The 21,116-nt window shown below is 39.1% G+C and overlaps 1 protein-coding gene and 1 long non-coding RNA gene across 2 annotated transcripts; one reads left to right on the top strand and one right to left on the bottom strand.

Annotated features, from left to right (window-relative positions):
- The first annotated feature begins 4,493 nt into the window (after positions 1-4,493).
- LOC133731698 (small ribosomal subunit protein eS8-like) lies at positions 4,494-6,505 on the top strand. The gene is made up of 5 exons (XM_062159096.1): positions 4,494-4,575; positions 4,738-4,810; positions 5,315-5,648; positions 5,923-6,110; positions 6,220-6,505. Exons 1-5 carry the CDS (start codon positions 4,572-4,574, stop codon positions 6,296-6,298), a joined length of 678 nt encoding a protein of 225 aa, XP_062015080.1. The 5' UTR covers positions 4,494-4,571; the 3' UTR covers positions 6,299-6,505.
- An 852-nt stretch (positions 6,506-7,357) lies between these two features.
- Positions 7,358-8,564, bottom strand: LOC133733507 (uncharacterized). The gene is made up of 2 exons (XR_009857746.1): positions 8,269-8,564; positions 7,358-7,918 (listed from the first exon to the last, which is right to left on the bottom strand). It is a non-coding gene; the product is annotated as an uncharacterized LOC133733507 (long non-coding RNA).
- Positions 8,565-21,116: the final 12,552 nt, after the last annotated feature.

Below are 21,116 nucleotides of genomic sequence, written 5' to 3' on the forward strand. Positions count from 1 at the left end.
AATTCTACCAAAAAATTGGCGGAACTTCCCCTAAAAGTGGACTACCCAAACCAATAAAAACATTCTAACACTTCTTAATAATCATATCCATCCTTATCTCATGGAGCCTATCTGCTCCCCACAATTTATAACCAACTCCTAAACAATTTCTATAACTTTAAATCTACTCAAAATACGAAGTTATACAAATATTGGTAATCAGAGCAACTAGACAATGAATTGCAATAAAGTATGAGTAGGTTAAACAGTAACCTACAACGAAGATGAAAGCGTTGGACACTATTCCTCGACTTCTATGCACGCTCGACCTCAACTTATCTCCAGAATGGGCACATAAAACTGAAAAGCCCAGGGAAAAGCATTTGAAATCTGTTAGAGTGAGTGGATGAAAAATAAATAATTCTCAACTTATGATGAAAATCATGTCGATAACCGTCTCAAAATCTCATTAAAATACTCATATGGTAATATATCTCAAAAACATTCAGAAATCTCAGAAATATATTGTTATTTCAAATCGTAGTGTAAATCTAATCTCAAAATCACTTTAGAAATCTCAAAAATCTCAATAAAAATACTTTAATCATAAAATAGGCTATGACTAGAGGGAACTGCTGACTAGTAATCTCATGCCACTTGGAGGGCACTGTCGATCAGGGACACATCGGAGGGTACTGCCAACTAACCATAGATAATAAGAGGGTACTGCTGACTAACCACCTCATATCATCTGGAGGGTACTGCTGACTAGATGACGCATCAGAGGAAACTGCTGACTGGAATTTATATTGTGGAGGGTACTACTGACCAGAATATTAACTAGAGGGTACTACCAACCAGACTATTACCTAGAGGGTACTACAGACTAGGTAATGCATGCATGCGCTAAAATAATCATCATCATTCATATTTACCTCCTCAAATAAACTGAACTCAATCTCATTAAAATATTTAACACATGAAATCTTGATAACTCATTTATACTCAAATACTTCAATATCATACTCATAATTTCTCATAAACTAATTTGCTTTCCGAAAAGATATCACAATAATATAATCATAAAACAGATACTCGAAAATTAACAAATGCATGCTTTCGAAAGGAAAACTTAATATTAACTTCGTAAATCATCGAAAGCATAATTCAATAAATCTCGATAAATCAAAGCTCATAAAACTCAATATCTCAATAAGTCATAAAATCATAAAATCTCAATAATTCAAATCATATAATCTCATAATAAATAATGCCCAAAAGTAATACTGCATGCATAAATAATTTAAAAACAAATGTCCACTCACAGAATTGTGGCTATGACAGCCGTCCAATGAATTTCTCCTCGAGCTCAATCTACACGTCGTCCTGAACAAATTGATAATTATGAATAACGGATTTCGAGAATTGAAATTAAATTAATGATAACAAAATCGAAACCCCTAAACGGTAATTTGTCGAAAGCTCGAAATCATGTCGGAACGAGCTCAAACTTAATATATTACGTTGACTCAATAATTATAATAACCTATCAAAAAATGGGGTCGATCCAACGGTCAGATCTTCCCGAATCAAAACCCGAATTTTCAAAACTTCAAAAATTCCTATCAATCCCAAAGTTTGTCGTATGGCTACCAAATTATAACCACATGTCCTTAACGTCATGCTCTACCTGAATCACCAAATTAGAAGCCCTGAAGTGGTCGGACACGCCTCCAAGCGCTGCCACCTCTGACCTCGAATTGGGTCATGAAATTTCATTACTATGATCCTCTCATCATCCCCAACAACTTTCTCAACTATCACAAAGTACAATTTTGAATGTTGAATCCGAAATTTACCTCGAAAGGATTTGGGGCCGAAATTGGTCTTCCTCGGGTTGAATTGAGATGTGAAACTTGATGGATTTGTAGAACATTGCAAGACGAACAAAGCCCAGTTAGTCTTAACATCCAATTTGGGCGAAGTTGGCCGAAATTTGAAAAATACGCTGGAAAAGGATCGTACTTTCTTTTCTTCTATTCATCGTACGTGTATGGTGAACTAGAAGATGCAAGGCTTATATGGTTGAAAAGATGGTTTGAAGCCGAAGAGAATGGGACCAATTTCATGGCTTTAGGTGGCCAGAATCATCTCCGGCGAGGCTGAGAAGTTCGGGCATGAAATCGGAAATTTCTGGTTTAAGGGACTGAGTTTCCATTTCGGGAATCTTCCCAAAAGGCTGTTTTCCGAAAATGGAAGCTATTATTTATAGTATTAGACTTTTTTCTTGAAATTACAAAACTGCCACTGACTTCAAACCCTTATAACTTATGCGTTACAATTCTGATTTAGCGTAATTTGTGTATTCGAACTCGGTTTAACGTCCTATACAACTTTCCAGGAGGAAGTTTCCTAAAAAAGTGAATAGAATAAACAGTCAACTTTTTACACCCCTAAAAGCATCGAAACAAAGGTAAAAGTGAAGATAATTGTCGTTTACCATCCAAATTACTAGTAAATGGGTAAGTTTAGGTACAAGGCATAACTGGTATTGTGTACGAAGATGGGACAGTTGGATAATGTAGGGTGTGGCTTAGTTACCTTGTACTTTAAATGGTCATCGTCGGAGTTGGATCCGCATGACAGGTTCTCTTATTTCCTTTACTCCCGCGTAACTTGTTTATCGAGATTGTGATTGTTTGTAAAATACATCATTTGTATATTTTATGGACTTTGGCCTTGAACCGAATGAACATTCGATAATTGTTTTCAAAGGACTTGTATTTATTTTTAAAGGATTTCCAATGGTTTTATATTTTTCACCTCACTTAAACAAATGCTTCCGCGCTCAAGTTTTCCTAATGGATTTAATAAAGTATTTTTAATCTCTTTCTTTTACCTTGCGGGTTCTTAGGACTTGAAATAGGACAATTCTAGCTTCGGTCCTAAGGATACACGGCACTGTAATGTACTCGTTTGACGAGGTGCAAATCGAGGTGTTACAAATCACCTTGTCCGACATCTCATGCCAGGGTCGAGGCCGTGATCGAGCACAACCACCAAAACCTGCCATCAGGTCGATACACAAGAGATAACAACCAAGCTGCTTGGAGAGATGTCATAGCCTAAATATATTGTCAGTTAGGACTTAGGAGGGATATCTCTCCCACATTGAAAATGAAATGAAGCTCACTCCAATTAATACCCATTTAAGGGACTCAACTATCTTCATTAATGGTAATCAATTACTTCTTCATATTGTTACTCTGTCAAATTAAATGCAAGGATATGAACTTTGGAATTGGAGTGACATCGATCGACACGCTCGGCCTTCCCCTTGACGCCCCATGTATTGATCTTGACAAGTAACAAGACACTACACCATTAGAGCCATCAGGCTCACCCATGCTTCTTATGTAGCCAGGACCCCGAATATAGATAGAAAAAACTATTATTTAGCACACGGTAAATAAGCAGTGTATGGTTTGTAGAGGTCATGAAAACAGAGTTCAAGAGCAACTTCTATTTACTCTTTCCCTAACTGACTAGTACTAACAACTTTATACTCTTCAAGAAATTATGTCATTCCCTCAAATGTGATATTCTTCAAGGGATACACCCTTATTTCAAATATGCCAACATACCTGAGAACACAAGTCAAAATTTGAAGGGGCTTTGTCAACTTACTGGTAACTATTTTTTCTAACAAGTTTATAAAACCCCAATGAAGTCCATATCTTGTTGCTAAAACTAAAATTGACAAGTCGATAATCAACAAATCTTAATTTGGTTAGTAGATGATTTCACCGACAGGTGATGACGATGACAAATTGTGACAAAAGATCTGATTTAGATTTGAAAATACATAAGTGTTACATATCTAATTGTTAGACTGAACTTAGAAAGTAGGAAAAGATGAAGAGAAGAGAGGAGTGAGAAGAAAACCGAAGAGAAAAGTTTCTTCTCCAGAAATGAAAAAGATCCAGTGAAAAGAGAAGTGGAACTTGTAATCTAGTGGTTGAGGAGTTGGATTTCCTTATACAAAGTGAGAGCTTCAAACCCTCTTACAAAAATTAAAGAATTTATATTTGTCAGTCAATTTAGTCGAATTAAGAACTGAGCAAAATGTGATTGTTTGGTCTAATTCAGCCTAAAAGTTGCAAGTATAGGTCAATATTTTTATTATTCTTTTTTTATTTTATTTTTTTTATGTTTTACGTGATTGTATTCCGACAGTGCGCTTACTTCATGTATTAGTTCTCGACTTTGATGAATAGGTGCAGATGGTAGCTCTCTAATGTTTTGTTTTGTTTTTTTTAGGGGTCTTTTCCCTTTCTAATGATGTTGCATTTTAACCAAAAAAGAAAAAGAAAAAAAAAAGAATATTGGTTTGGGCTTGGCCGCTACCTTTTTGTTAACTTAGGGTTTGGTTTTGGTTTTGGGTCATACCTTTTGGGCCAGGGACACGACAGTAATTTCGTTCACTAGGTCTGTACTAAAGGCAAAGCTCGCTTCATTCAGTTGCCTCAAACCCTAGCCGCGTTGCCGCAGCTCCCGCAACAGAGAAACCTTGGAACTCTGCTTCTGCCAAAATGGGTACCTCCCTCTCTCATCTTCTCTCATTCTCATTCCACTTTTCGATTTCTCCACTTCCTTTCAGTCATGGGTACCTCTGATTTTGCTCAAATTGTTTCAGTCTCTGTTCAAGTTTTGATCTTTTCTGTGATGCTAATCTGGAAATCTGGTGTGATTTGTTAGGTATCTCTCGAGATTCCATGCACAAGAGACGTGCCACTGGAGGCAAGAAGAAGGCGTGGAGGAAGAAGCGAAAGTATGATTCTTTCATTGTTCTTGGTTTGATTTATATACATGTGTTAGATCTTTCAGTAGATTACTATGAGTCATGTATGTAAATTCGTTATACACTGTTTTGATTTCTTTGCTCTTGAATGTTCATTGTATGTACCGTGTTATTGTTATTATTATTATTATTTTTTTATCTTGAAGAGATTAATGAAACCTTTTGATGATTTTGTTTATTGAGTTGATGATAGTATTCCACTGTTTTGAAAATCTTTTAGTAGGTTGTTTTGATTCGTCTTCATTGTTATTTTCATTTTATGGTGTTTTTGTTTGTGGATTCACCATGTTAAGAACACAGCAGCAAAAGCTAATGCGCTTTTGCTAAGTTTTGCATGATTAGAAAGCAGTGAAGTTGGAATGATTATGTGGTGCTCAATGGTTGATGTCTATATTTTGCACTGAAGTATAGGAATTGATTTGGTTCTAAGTGAGTGATCTCAAAATTGATTTTGTTTGAACTTTCTGTTTGAAGGTATGAGCTCGGAAGGGTGCCTGCTAACACCAAACTGTCCAGCAACAAGACAGTGAGGAGGATCAGGGTTCGAGGTGGAAATGTGAAGTGGCGTGCTTTGAGGCTCGACACAGGAAATTTCTCTTGGGGTAGTGAGGCTGTGACCAGGAAGACCCGTCTTCTTGATGTTGTCTACAATGCATCTAACAATGAGCTGGTGCGTACTCAAACCTTGGTGAAGGGTGCCATTGTTCAGGTTGATGCAGCACCTTTCAAGCAGTGGTATTCTACCCACTATGGTGTTGAAATTGGGCGCAGGAAGAAAACTGCAGCTGCTATCAAGAAAGAAGCAGAGGTAGGGCTGTACTATTTCTTTTGGTTGATGGAAATTATAATTAGGCAGTATTTTCAATAAGGTTGCACCTGCTTTGTGATATTTTCTTTTAATTTATGTAGTTTTATAGTTATTGGTTCTGACATTATGTATGTGTGCTAAGTGTAAACTTAAATTTATTTGGAAGTGTTGCAAGAGGCAACTAAATTTATGATGAATAAAAATTTAGTTACACATACTGATAGATGAATTTAGGTGTGGTTTCTCTAATCATTTTTGACCCTTGGTTTGATAGGACGGTGAGGCCGCTACTGCCGCTGCCGCTGCCGCTGAGGAGGTGAAGAAGAGCAAGCATGTAGCAAGGAAGCTAGAGAAGCGTCAGCAGACTCGTGTGCTTGACCAGCATATTGAGGAACAATTTGGTGGTGGTCGTCTATTGGCTTGCATCTCTTCACGACCTGGTCAATGTGGCCGTGCAGATGGGTATGTTGCTTTCTCTACTTGTGCTTCTCTCTTATTGGAATATTTGATCACAGGCACATTCTTTGTAGTTGCATTTACAGTATTTTGATGCTCATTTATAATTTTGCAGATACATCTTGGAGGGCAAAGAGCTGGAGTTTTACATGAAGAAGCTCCAGAAGAAGAAGGGAAAGGGAGCAGCTGCCTAAAATTTTGCTGTTTGAACTTAGTCATTTTAGACTCAGAATATGCCGTTTCCTTCCTCCTTTCTTACTTTTTAATGGATTGCAGTTTTTTCAGTTGAAGTTGAAAACAATCTTTTTATGGTTGAATGTTTAATCAGGAGTTACATTCTTATGTTTGTTTTTGGACTAATCTCATTTTGGGTAAAGTATGACACTGTAAGTTTTATTGAACTGTGTGTTGTAGGATTGAGCTCGTTTCTTTGAGGATTACTCACTTTTATCTCAATGAGGTAGAACAGGAATCCCAAAATTCTTTAGAAAAATTTTTGATGGGAAAAGAGTCTTTATATTAAAATTTTGATAGAAAAGTGAAACAATTGGTATGGGAGCTATGGACATTATCTGTTGTGAAAAGAATTTTTCTCAACTGAAGAGTCAGTTTTTGGGTTTTCCTGTTTTCCTGGGTTTCATAGTAGTCGTGGCAACAGAGACCTAATGTTGGATGTACCACCAAGTATATGTTGCAGTCTGGCTTCCATTTCTCCATACTATCAGCACTGGGGTTCTATTGTTTCTTTCCTGTTGTAGGAGGTTGGATCGTCTCCAATTTCTTTTCATGTGTTCCGAAATTAAGATACAAGTTAAATTCAAATTCACGCCCTCTGCAACCTGAGATCCAACTGATTGCTGAATTCCTTTTTGAAAGCCCCTTTGCACGGCTTCAAGAAAACAGCATTAACCATTCACCCCACCCTTCTCACAAACATCATATCAGTTTCTTGCTTCAATTGCCATGACTTCCTTGACGGCTTGCAATCAATATCAAATTTCTGATCTTGTTTAATTATTAAAATTTTGTTCCTCCAATTGGCTAATTCTATGGCGATACTGGGACAGAAGTAAGATTCACTTCATTTTAGGCTATAAATTTGAGTAGGAGCTGGAGCAAGTCAAGTTCTGGAGCTGTTGAAACTGCTGAAATTGAAACTGATAGCTATGTGGGATTGTGGGAGATGGGAGGAGATCTGGCATTCCCAAGATACTGAATTTTGAGGAATGAATTTTTCACCAAAGCCGGTAATGTATTATCCAAGAATGAAGCAAATCATCCTAATTTCATTCTTTTAGCAGTCCCATGAGGCCACTGTACAGAATAGACCAACATAGTCATAAAAGAAAATGGGGGAAAGATGTTCATATATAGGGAAGTTTACACGAAGCCAAACTTACCAGTTGCATAGAATCAAATCTTACAATGTTAGTGACAGTACAGGAGTATAAAACTAGTCCTTTCCTTCAGGTAATTGTAGAACATCATGGCAATCAAATCATGATCACGAGCATTCTGTATCATCCCAGAATTGGTGATCACAAGGGATAAAACTCATAAGCATGACAAAATGATCCGACAACCTGAACTCTGACATCGCAACCTGCGTGCTCATTTCCCATATTTCTGTTTCAATCGTTCTCTAACAAACTCATTTCGAGCTTTGGTTCGAGCTTGCTGAGGCGCAACGTTGACATAGGAGAGATGCACACCGTAAGCGAAAAGAGCAGCAGCCGAAATGAAAAATCCCACAGCCAAAGCTTTCTTCTTCGGTGTGGAGGGATAGCAAACCACCATTTTCACTTTCCAAATTTCTATATGCAGCAAACAAGGAAGAGATATAAGATAGTTGACGCATTGTTTATGTTCATCATTACCAAAATGCATAAAACCGAGCAGAATCAATTGAAATGATGAAGAAGTTAACCGAATTGTGCGAAATACACGTATACTCATCCATCACTTGGAACAAAACCCAAATGCAATGAGTTCTCAGAACAAATATTTCTCTGGGGCATTTCATCATACATTTGGAAGGCATTGGGATTTCCCCACGCTACTATTTACAGTACAAGAAAGTCTGGGACGATGGAATAGTTAACTACGAGTCTGCCTCTTTGTGAGTGTAGCTGTTGAGTTGTGTAGAGACAAAGAACAAGATTACCTGAGAGAGACGACTGGTTTTTGAATACAGAGGCAAAGTGGGTTCCCTTCTCTGGTGAACGAGCTCGGACTTCCGAGTTTTATTTAGACCCGTTTGTGAGGAGGGAAGGGAAAGTGACTCCGAAAAACAAAATAGGAAAAGGTTTTAGCGGGTCAAAAATAAATTGTTCAGATCATGAAATTTCTTCACCTAGCTCAAAAGAGGGAGATTTGCCTAATTTTTCTCCACAAAAATTCTCTCCACTCTTGAAAAATTATCGATATAAGGTAAATTAGGTATGTACTATAACTTTTTTGTTTTTTGAATAATCATTTTTTTGAATCAAGACAGAAGCCAATATATTGATCACAAGCCAGAATGACCATTACATACCGTCCTGCTACCAATTAGAGGTAGTCAAGAAGTTGTGCTAATACCCACAATGGTATGTAGAAACTAAGGCACTCATTTGACATTAAATACATAGAAATAATATGAATATTCCTTCGGTATTACTCCAGAAGATCCACTAGAAGCACAAAAAGTGTATTGGTTATTAAAAAAAACTTAGGAAATTATTGAAAGTAAACTAATTACTAACACATGCCCCATTCACTCAACCCCAAAAGAGAGGAGCCTAAAGAATGTCCTCCTCAAAACCCTAGCAGGCCGGCCCAGAACCAGGCCCAGTACACTATACCCCTACGCCACAGCATACGATTAGCCGCCATTCCACGCTCCCGCCTCCACGCACACATCTCTAGCGACCTGCGAAGATCCCAGATGTTGCCGTGCTAACCACCGTCGCATGAAAGACACAGACCAAGATCTCGTCCTTCAAGCGCTCCAAGATTACATCCTCCAAGCATTGCAACTTCGAGATCAGAACAGTACGATCTTTGTGCTTCAGGGTAGCATCGAAAAACCACCGCCGCAGCCTATCTTGCCAAGCTTCCAAATAAGTAACACTCGAAGAAGCATGCTCATGAGCCCAAACATCTAAGTGCCCGTCCAATGGTAGTCCACAGGCATGGGCAAAGCCAGAGGCTTGCCTAGACACCACGCACCACTAGACGAACGTAGTTGCACAAACACGAAGGGTTGGCTTTGCGGCTTTGCTCTTTAGAGGAACGGAGCTATTGGTACTCAAAAGTTAGTTTATTTTTGAATAATCATCTTAAATTTCATTCATCTCAAATTATTCGTTACATATCTTTTGGCTAGCATTTAAAGACAGACAAGAAGTTGTGGTGGTACCACAGCGGCACATAGAAATAGGTTCACTTATTTAACGTCCAATGCTCATTTATTCTAAGCAAGCCTATTATACCATGATTAAATATTTGCAAAGTAATAATAGATTGCTAGCAAGAAACACTCGAATAAGAAGGAACTTTTTTTTTTTTTTTTTTTGACTTTGTCAAGGGGAACCCAAAGGCTTCCTAGGCCCAAGATAAACCCCTTCAGCGCATGTGAAATGCTCCAACTATGCATTGCAACACAGTGCCTGGCCACTTTGACAGCTTCGGGGTTCGAACCTAGGTTGGGGAGCACACTCAACTAGGCAAAAACCACTAGGCCACTTGCAGTGGTTTAAGAAGGAACTTGACACAAGTTAATCCACCTGGATCCCATATACGAAACCCGACAGAGTAGAAGCCCATTAATTTAGGGGGGTGTATTCAATTCAAATTTTAAAAGATTTTGTTTGAGTTTTTATAATCCATGGATTTACTTAATCTACGGATTGTTTAAATTCTATATGGACCCTGATTGGTTCTAATAGATTGATTTACTAGTATTTGTTTAGATTTTACAAATCCTTATGATGTTTTTGGTAGGTTAATTTTCTTCTTCTTCTTCTTCTTTAATTAAGCAACGGATGTATGGATCCAACTACAATGCTATATCAATGACAAGAAAGTATGACAATCTATCATTCTTTATGTTGTGTATAATGATATATGAACAATAAGAGAAAACTAACTAGCCAAAATGTTACACAAAAAATAAAGTAGTAAACTAATGACATAATTTATTTCATATCTAATTTACAAAAGAATCATGTGTGTATGTATCATCTTAATAATACCATTGATAGTGAGCTTAATTAGCTAGAATGATTAAGGCTTCTAGAGCTATAGTGATAAAAATAAAATAAAAAATTATTAGATGAGAGCAGAGGCAGAGGAAGATAGTGGGAAAATAGGTCGAAGACAAAATGGATGAGTGTCACCTATTGAGACCTGCTTTTTCTTATTATTATTTTTTTTGGTGAAGAGCGTCTTCATTTTTTGAGTGAGGAAGAATCCATCAAAATCTCTTGGGAAGTGGTTGGATTGTTTTTGAGTTTTGATATGTATAAAAGCACTATAAAATCCTCCAAAATCCAGCATTTAATGAAATCCATAAAAATCCGTATACTTTTGAATATCAGCAGATTTGAAATGGATAATTTTAAATCTTAATTGAATACATCAAGATTTTAAAAGACTATTTAAAATCTCATTTGAATACCCATAGACTTCTAAAATACAAAAAAAATCTTGTAGACTCTTAAATGAATACACCCCCTTTAGTCTAGTTGAAAGCCGTAGTTGAGCCCACTGCCAAGCCCTTCTCTAATAGGCCCCAAAATTACTTTGGGCACCCAAATTGATTTTGAAATCCAACTATAAAAGGGCAGCTGATCTCCATTGCTCCTCTGCCACAAATCTACCACCACCACACATACAGACCCACGCGTGCGTCACCGTAACGCGCACCAACATTGCTGCCGCATGTATGAGGTGCAGGCATCCTCGTCTTCGAACCCTTAGACGGAGGGTCTTTCTTTTATAGTTTAGAGCATCTAAATTGCCCCTGCCACCACTTCTTGAAGTACATAGCTTCGTGACACCGCCGTCGCAGTCGCAAAGTCCATCGCCGCCCAAATCTGTTTAGTTGTTACACTGATTCCAGGATCCAAGCCTGTTACCACCCAAGTTCGTCATTATCCATCGCCCTTTGTTGGTCATGTTCCAGTCAGCATCGATCAACACCGGGCAATTAACCGCTCTCCAAATTCTAGGAACCAAGATTCATTTTCTATCATGATCAATCTTAGCTTTTAGTTGTCCTCTACACGATCCAATCCGCAAACCAAGAACCTATGGTTGCCTAGCCTCAAATCTCACAAGATCTGTCTCGATCCTAAAATTAGGTATGATTGGTTAGGTGTTTGCCGAAAATGGTCGGCATTAGAGAGCGGATGACAGACCACGGAGCATGGAAAGAAAACCTCCATTAAGAGGGGAAACCAACGTCGGCCGCCACGAAAGAAATCTAAAGCCTTGGCAACTAGGTTTTGGAGAGAGCCAAAGGATAATTTACCTCATTATATTTAGTATGTACTATAGAATGTGAGCATAAGAAATGACAACTATCACTTAAATTTAGTCCCGCTTATTTATAGATGATAGGAATATGGTGTGCACGGACACACACACGGCCCTTCTAAGGAGAGATCCCTTTTTTTTCTTTTTTCTGCCATTGTAAGAGATAGCTTATTAGACCCACTTTTCGATCACATATCCACATCAATACCGTCATTTTTTAGGTCTATATGAGCAGATCACCTCTGCAAATTTTCAACGAAATTGATAATCATTAAGACATTCAAAACTGTGGATTAAAATTAAAGAAAAATTCACTGTGAGTGCCTGAACTTAAGTGCCAAGGCCAACGTGATACCCAAACTCACAAGTGTACCAATCTGATACTTGAAGTCCCAATTTCATATTAACGTGATTCCTCCGTCCAACACGACCCCGTCTAAATGCTGACGTGGGAAGCACGCGGCAAAAAAAAGGGCAAAAGGGACAATTTATCCAAATGGAGCCGTTCTCGAAAGTAAAACCCGATTTCCCTCCATTCTGTATCCATTATCTCCTAAACCTAATCAAAGGCATACCCAAACGCTCTCAAATCAAGATTTGACTTTTTTCTAAGAAAGTGACGAAGGAGGGGAATCAATCAGCTTTTATAGTCTGATTACAGCAGCAAACAGACGAAATTCGCGAATCTCTGACAATAGAGGATCATGAAGGAAAGGAAGATGTGGGGGATTTTAGGGAATCTGGACCACCACCCCATTGTAAGTTTTCGAATATCTCTATCTGAAATGCTATCTTTGTCTCTCTTGTCTGTTATATCGTGAATTCGCACCTCGTAAAACAGTTAAAAAATCTGGGCTGGTCACACGGGGTCCATGTCACGCCCCCGCATGTGTAGCAAATTTTCAAGCCATACACGTGGACAACTTTATTGGGTGATGTGGACCCCATGTGGCCACGAGGCATGCACACGTGGGATAACCCGCTCTAATACCACGATAAAGTAATATGGGGTTCGCATCCAATTGGCAATGGATGGACTGGCCCAACCCGTTATAAACTCATAGGCAATGTCTCATTTTTCCCATGTGGGATATATACATTCTTAACAAGGGATAGGTTTTTTCTAGTCAGATGAGAAATCTGGATTTGCGTAGTCATCTAATTTTGATCTTTAATTATATTTGATTAACTGATGACCAACTAACATCAACTAACTAGAATACTCTCCGCAATTATACAGAAAAACAATGGCTTGGAATCTCTTTATTTTCTACTTCTTTTTGCCTGATCTGGGTTCAAGAACATGGAGAAAATGGCTTGTGATTTTTCTTTTCTTTTTTATTACCATGAATTATTGTAGATGGTGTAGGGAAGGGGTCTCGACTGAGAAGAAGGAGTTGGAGGTAGGATTAGGAGTTGCAGAGGATTGTGAAGAAGAAGAAAAATCTAGTGAGAGAGAGAGAGAGAGCTATTCATGCTTCATATGTTTTTTTTTTTAAATTAATTAATAGAGAAAGACAATTTTGCTATTCATAAAAATATCACATGTGTAACACGTGCTTGGCACGTCATCAATTTGACGAAGCCGTCACGAAAATTGGACGGATGCATTTTATTGATGTCATAATAAGACTTCTGTTTAAGAATATGAGGATTGAGAGAGATTGATGAGAGAATTGTATATTCCACTATTGATAATAGGAGCACTATATATAGGGATTACAAAGTACATATTCTAATGATACAAGGAAAACTATTCCAAATAGATCTAGGAATTTTAGAGCCTTATCTCCTATTACAATCATAGAACTAATCCTAGTTTGATAAGACACACAAAAGTCGATTTCCTTCAACACTCCCCCTTGTGCCGCTCGAACTTGGTGGTGACGCTTCATCTGTTGCCTCGTTAAAAACCTTGCTCGAGTGAAAAACCCTGTGGGACAAAAACAAGCTCGAGGAGGAGAAAAAGAGTACAACATGTCCTTCACTCTTTGAGATCGAACATGTAGACATCATACCTCCACCTGATGTCGATATCTCCCCCTGATTACTCCAATCATGGGAGTTCAGATAACTTTCTCAATCCGATGCTCTTCACATGTTTCTCGAAGGTGGATTTAGGTAACGACTTAGTGAATAAGTCCGCTACATTATCCTTTGATCGGATTTGATTCACTTTAATCTTTAGAAGTGATTGTTGTTGCTGATTATAAATGAATTCAGGCGATATATGCTTGGTGTTGTCGCTCTTGATGAAGCCTAACTTCATTTGCTCAATACAAGCTGCATTATCCTCATAAATGCATGTAGGTTCATCCGTGGTAGACTTCAAACCATAACTTCCTCGAATATGTCTAATTACAGACCTTAGCCATATACATTCACGCATGGCTTCATGTAGAGAAATAATCTCTGCATGATTTGAGGAAGTAGCAATAAGGGCCTGTTTTGTAGACCTTCAAGATATCGCAATGCTTCCCATGGTAAAGACATAACCTGTTTGGGAGCGACCTTTGTGAGGGTCAGAGAGGTACCCTGCATCAGCAAAACCCATCAAAACATCATTGTCATTTTGATGGAGGGAAGGAGGAGGACGTTGGCCTCCTTGGACGGCGGTGGCACTGGCGGTAATTTGCCTCTTGGAGTCCGATCCTAATTTTCCGTCATTCCTCTTCTCTCTGTAGGGATAAAATAGGCCCATATCAATCGTACCTCTTAAGTATCGAAAGATCGTCTTTACACCAATTCAATGGCGGCGTGTTGGCGCAGACCTATGTCGAGCTAACAAGTTCACTGCAAATGAGATGTCCGGTCTTGTGCATTGAGCTAAGTACAACAATGCACCTATTGCACTTAGCTAGATAGGGCACTTCGGCCTCTAATAACTCTTCATCCTCATCCTTTGGACGAAACGGATCTTTTCCGGGCTCAAGACTATGACCAATCATGGGCGTACTCACAGGCTTTGCTTTATCTTCATTAAAGGGCCTTATAATTTTCTGAGTATATACAGACTGATGGATCAAAATCCCATCACTACGGTGCTCGAGTTCTAAACCGAGACAAAACTGTGTTTTCCCAAGATCTTTCATCTCAAATTCGGATTTCAAGTACTTAACAGTTTCCTTCAACTCATCTAGAGTTCCAATTAGGTTCATGTCATCGACATAAACTGCTACAATTGCAAATCCGGAACTTGTTCTTTTAATGAACACGCATGGACATATTTCATTGTTAATATATCCCTTCCCAATCAAGTAGTCACTTAGACGTTTATACCACATCCGTCCAGATTGTTTTAATCCATATAGTGAGCGTTTTAATCTTATTGAAAACGCGCTCCGTGGTTTAGAGCCACTTGATTTGGGTAACTGAAGTCCATCTGGAACCTTCATATATATATATATATATATATATATATATATATATATATATATATATATATATATATATATATATGAATCTAGATCCCTATAGAGATATGTTGTAACCACATCCATAAGCTGCATGTCAAGTTTTTCGGAAACTACCAAACTGACAAGGTAACGGAACGTTATAACGTCCATTACGGGAGAATACGTCTCCTCGTAGTCGATTCTAGGGCGTTGTGAGAAACCTTGCGCCACGAGGCGGACTTTATATCTAATCACCTCATTTTTCTCATTACGCTTTCTAACAAAGACCTATTTATGGCCAACAGACTTTTACATCTGGGGGTGTCTGCGTTATAGGCCCACATCCTTGTCTCTTTGCTAGTGAATCTAATTCAACCTGGATCGCATCTTTCCATTTAGGCCAATCCGCTCTTCGTTGACATTCTTCGACAGAGCGAGGTTCGATATCATCATATTCTATAATTCCTTTGCAACAGGATATGCAAATGCATCATCAATAGCAATAGAATTTCTATCCATCATCTCATGTACACTAGTGTAATCCATGGAGATCTCCCTATTCTCTGGAATTGGTTCTGACATTGGAGCGTCCCCCAATGATGTCTCTTGGACATAACCATAATCCGGAATATTCTCATAAGATGGATTATTCACATCGATGATTAATGGATTATTTTGTGCCAAACTCGCTTTCTTTCTTGAGCGAGAATCCATCAAACCTTTGGGCCTCCCGCGCTTCCTGGCAGGAGCCATGGCCTTAGCCACTGCGTTACCAATATAGGGGATGTTGGAGGCATGCTCAGATTCCCTTGAGATGGCGTCTTGTCCTCTAATTTTAGGGACATCAATCCTTGCAGACACGTTTGCAGCAGGTATGTGTGATCTCGTCACTTTAGCCATATCAAAAAACGCATCAGGCATCGATTCTGCTACGTTCTGAAGATCGAGAATTCTCCGCACTTCAATTTCGGACTGTGCGGTTCAGGGATCAAGATGAGACAAAGTGGGGACAGACCACGACAATTCCTGTCATTCTTGTTGAACATTTATGTTCTTATCTCCCCCTAACGACGGGAAGACTGTCTCATCAAAGTGACAATCCGCAAATCTAGCGGTAAAGAGATCGCCTGTCAAGGATTCTAAGTAGCGGACAATAATTGGAGAGTCATATCCAACATAAATGCCTAATCGTCTTTGAGGACCCATTTTGGTGCGATGTGGCAGCGCAATTGGCACATAAACTGCAAACCCAAATATGCGTAAGTGTGAGACATCAGGCTCATACCCAGTCACCATCTGGGACGCAGAAAAGGGTTGAGTGGCAGTGGGCCTTAGACGAATAAGCACAGCTGCATGCAATATTGCATAGCCCCATCAAGAAATAGGGAAATTGGTGCGCGTAACCAATGCTTTAGCAACCATTTGTAGTCGTTTAATAGCAGCTTCTGCCAGACCATTTTGGGTGTGAACATGAGGAACTGGATGTTCAACTTCAATCCCAATGGACATGCAATAATCATCAAAGATTTTTGATGTAAACTCCCCAGCATTGTCTAATCTTATAGACTTAATAGGATGATCAGGGTGGTGAGCCCTTAACTTAATAATTTATGCTAGGAGTTTAGCAAATGCAGCGTTCCTAGTGGACAAAAACATGACATGTGACCAGCGTGTCGATGCATCAACCAACACCATAAAATATCGAAATAGTCCGCAAGGTGGTTGAATAGGTCCACAAATATCACCTTGGATTCGTTGCAAGAATGGTATGTTTTCTTTAGTGTCCTTTGCATAGGATGGTCTCGATCCTAATTTTGCCAAAGAGCAGGCTTTGCATAACGAATGATGGGCTTTAGAAGCAACCAATGAGGATTTTGATTGAGCCATAAAGTCACAATGGACTTCAGAAGTAGAAATTGGAGTCGAATGAGCATATGTGGCGTTAATGCCACATTTGGGCGGCAGGGGATGGATGGGCGGCAGGGGATGGCGGTGCCGGCCATTAATGGCCGGACATGGAGGGGGACAGCGCCGTGAGGGGCAGGTGCTCTTCCTCGATCCAAATTTCGAGTTTTACTTCTTTTGTTTCTGAAAAATGGATGACCGTGTGAAGTCTTTAAGATACTGATCATTATATCACGACCTGGATGTCCCAAACGGTCATGCCAAAGCCTATATGTGTCGGAATCCCATAAATCATCTCTCATAACATGATTGGATTCAATGATTCGAATAGTGATTGCATACAACCCACTAGATCGACACATAAGTTTCGCTAAGACTCTTTTATGTCCGTAGTCATTAGAGGTGATGCAAAGGAACTCTTGTCCATTCTCACAATGTGTTTCCACATGAAAATCATTGGCTCTTATATCTTTGAAGCTCAAAAGGGTTCTTTCGGCCCTAGGAACGTAGAGAGCTTCAGTGGCATTAATGATTGTGCCATGCGGCAACAAGAATTGAGCTAGTCCTCGACCATGAATCAATTTAGATGACCCTGCCATCGTAGTCACTGAAGATCGAGTAGGCGTCATCTCAAGAAATAACTGCCTAGCTATTTCGAAGTATGGTATGCGTAGTAGCACTATCCACGAGGCATTCTAGCTCTCCGGGAAACATACTTGAATGAATAAAGTTCGAATCAAAATCGACACTTTATTTCAATGAAAGCCAATGATTACGTCAAAGTTTCTAAATCAAAATTTAATCCAAAAAAAATGACAATCAAGCTTAGACAAGTAGTAGTTACTCAATCCTTTCGATAACTCCAATTTGGTTGTGACCAGGTAAGGTAAGGCTAGATTTTGGTGGAGTTGTGCTCACTTTTAAAACCGTTCTCTCAGTTCAAACCTTTCCTAGGCATCACAATTAATTTTGGATGAGCCTACTTTGGAAAGAATTATAACCACTTGTCTTTGTTGATAGTTTCCAAATTTTGGATTTGGATTGAAACCAATGACGTTTATATGGTCAAATTTTGATGCTCACGAACGCTCTTAGTCCGTAAAAATCGATGCTTATGGACGCTCTTAGTCCGAAGATTACGAACGCTCTTAGTTCGTATCTAGTGTGAATCCCCACGATTCCGCTTTTAGAAAATCGAACCCACGTTACAGAAAGGTTGGATGTAGAAGAAGGGAGGTTGCAAGTCCCTGAGAAAAAGAATTTAAATTAAAATTAAATTCAAAAGCAGGAACTTTAATATAAAACTTACTTGGTAATTTTAAGCTTGAAAACCTTGATACACGCGCGTGTTGATGCAGGCGCTTAAAGGTCTTTAGGATTGCTGATGTTTTTTTTAATCCTTTCTGTAGGATTGCAAGGCAGCTTTCGATCCTGATTCCGAAGTAGGTGGCGCGACGCCGCTGGCTGGCTGCGATTTCTAGCGGAACGGGTCAGTGCTTGACCGAGAATGGCTGGGCTGCTTGGCCGAAGGCTGGCCAGTAAGTCTAGCTGAGATGGCTGCAAGGGCAGGCGGGCTAGCACGGGCTAGGTGCTTGGCAAGGCCAACGTTGGAGAATTTTCTGGTGTTGGATTTTTGATCTCAGGGTTAGGGCTCGTGCTGATAACGTGTTTAAGAATATGAGAATTGAGAGAGATTGATGAGAAAATTGTATATTCCACTATTGATAATAGGAGCCCTATATATAGGGATTACAAAGTACATATTCTAATTAATGATACAAGGAAAACTATTTCTAGAGTCTTCTCTCCTATTACAATCATAGAACTAATCCTAGTTTGATAAGGCACACAAAAGTCGATTTCCTTCAACAACTTTAGGTATCACATTGGTAGAATTGGTAGTTTGCATGGGTATCACATTGGCCTTCGCACCAAAGTATAGACATTGATGGTGAATTTTTCTCATATATATGTGTGTAAATGCGCGCGCGCGCTCACGCTGATTTCTTCAGTAATTCACAGTCTACTCACTTATAGCTTCCAAGTTTATGAATTAATGGTTGCGGTCCTTTATTCACTCAAAGATTCGGCATCAATTTATTTTCATCCTCATATTTCTTCCTCGAGAGTTCTCCCAATATTTATGCTTTTGGGTTCATCACCATTGAGACTCTCGGCGCCAAAGTTCATCCGTGTTTGCTGACAGCCTCCTCCTCTAGGTTGGTTGAAAGTAAACACTGATGGATCTTTTCGTGATCCTAACACAGCTGGGGTTTGGGTTATTTTAATTTAGAGATTCAGAATGTGCTTTTCTGGGTTCCCTTGCTCATAAAGTGGTCGTTTCTAGTGCGATTGTGACTGAAGTACTTGCAGTCATTGAAGCTTTGCGTGCTGCCTAGGTAAGAAATTGGACTCATATATGCATATTTGGCTTGAGACAGACTCTACTCTTGTAGTTAATTATTATTTCAAGTTACCAACTCTAATCCCTTGGAAGCTACGTATTGCTTGGCTTAACTGCATTCGTTTCACTTCCGCTATAAATTTTCGTGTTTCACATATCTATAGGGAGGGCAGCTTCTTGGTAGATAAGCTTGTTATCTATGGTGCTACAAATGAGGGTTCTAATTGGTGGAGGTTGATCTGAGGTTTCATTTCAAGTTTTTATGGTAGAGACCGCTCTTCTATTGTTCAATACAGGTTTAGATAGTAATTCAAATCATTGGTCTTGGGTTCGCATGTATTATTTTACATTGCTTGCTTTTATTTGTTTCCAAGTCCTTGAGGCTTATTATCTGTACTTTTTAATTTTGTATTTCCAACTCTTGTTCTCTTGGTAAGGTTTTGGTCTAGTCCCCTTTGCTATGTATCTTTTTTTTCTTTTCTTTTTTTCTGATTATTAATAAATTCAGATAAGGGCGTTGGATTAGCTAGCTTTATTCCGCTTCCTTTAAAAATAAAAGTGTAGTGAAATGGTTTGTTGGCGTTTTGACTTGAACTGAATGTGTCAATGTGATCATAGAAAAGTAGCACCAAAATAAACCAAGTTGTGATATGAATGATGTTTTCCAATTTATCAATTACCCTCGTTGCATCCATGCTTACTTTTTTTATATTATCAAATTATAAACGATTTCCCATTCTAACGTGGGTTGTCTATTCTTGTTTCTGTTTAAGGATAATAGAATTGAGAGAGAATTGTAGAGAGAGATGTGTATATTATTATTGAGAATAGGAGCCCTATATATAGGGATTACAAAGTACTAGTTCTAATGTTACAAGGAATATTGGGAAATCTAGAACCTTCTCTCCTATTGCTACTCCTAGTTTGATAAGGCACACTAAATCGATATTCCTTCAACACTCCCCCTTGTGCCGCTCAAACTTGGTGGTGACGCTTCATCCGTTGCCTCGTTAAAAACCTTGCCAGGTAACAAAAACCCTGTGGGATAAAAATAACCCTGGTCGAAGGACAAAAAGAGCACAACACGTCCTTCACTCTTCGAGATCGAACATGTAGACATCATAACTCCCCCTGATGTCGATATCTCCCCCTGATTGCTACAATCATGGGAGTTCGGATAACTTTCTCAATCCGATGCTCTTCACATGTTTCTCGAAGGTGGATTTAGGTAACGACTTAGTGAATAAGTCTGCTACAGTATCCTCTGATCGGATTTGATTCACTTCAATCTTTAGAAGTGTTTGTTGTTGCTGATTATAAAAGAACTTAGGCGATATGTGCTTGGTGTTGTCGCCCTTGATGAAACCTAACTTCACCTGCTCAATACAAGCTGCATTATCCTCATAAATACATGTAGCTTCATTCGTGGTAGACTTCAAACCACAACTTCCTTGAATATGTCTTATTATAGACCTTAGCCATATACATTCTCGTTCGGCTTCATGTAGAGCAATAATCTCTACATGATTTGAGGAAGTAGCAACAAGGGTCTACTTTGTAGACCTCCAAGATATCGCAGTGCTTCCCATGGTAAAGACATAACCCGTTTGGGAGCGACCTTTGTGAGGGTCAGAGAGGTACCCTGCATCAGCAAAACCCATCAAAACATCATTGTCGTTTTGATGGAGGGGGATAGGGTGAGGCCGGCCACCATGGGCGATGGCGGCGCTGGAGGTGACAACATGGCCGACGGTCATGTTATGGACGGCGGCTCCATGCCTAATGGGG

The sequence above is a fragment of the Rosa rugosa genome, chromosome 2 (assembly GCF_958449725.1).
Source record: "Rosa rugosa chromosome 2, drRosRugo1.1, whole genome shotgun sequence".
Classification (NCBI taxonomy): domain Eukaryota; kingdom Viridiplantae; phylum Streptophyta; class Magnoliopsida; order Rosales; family Rosaceae; genus Rosa; species Rosa rugosa.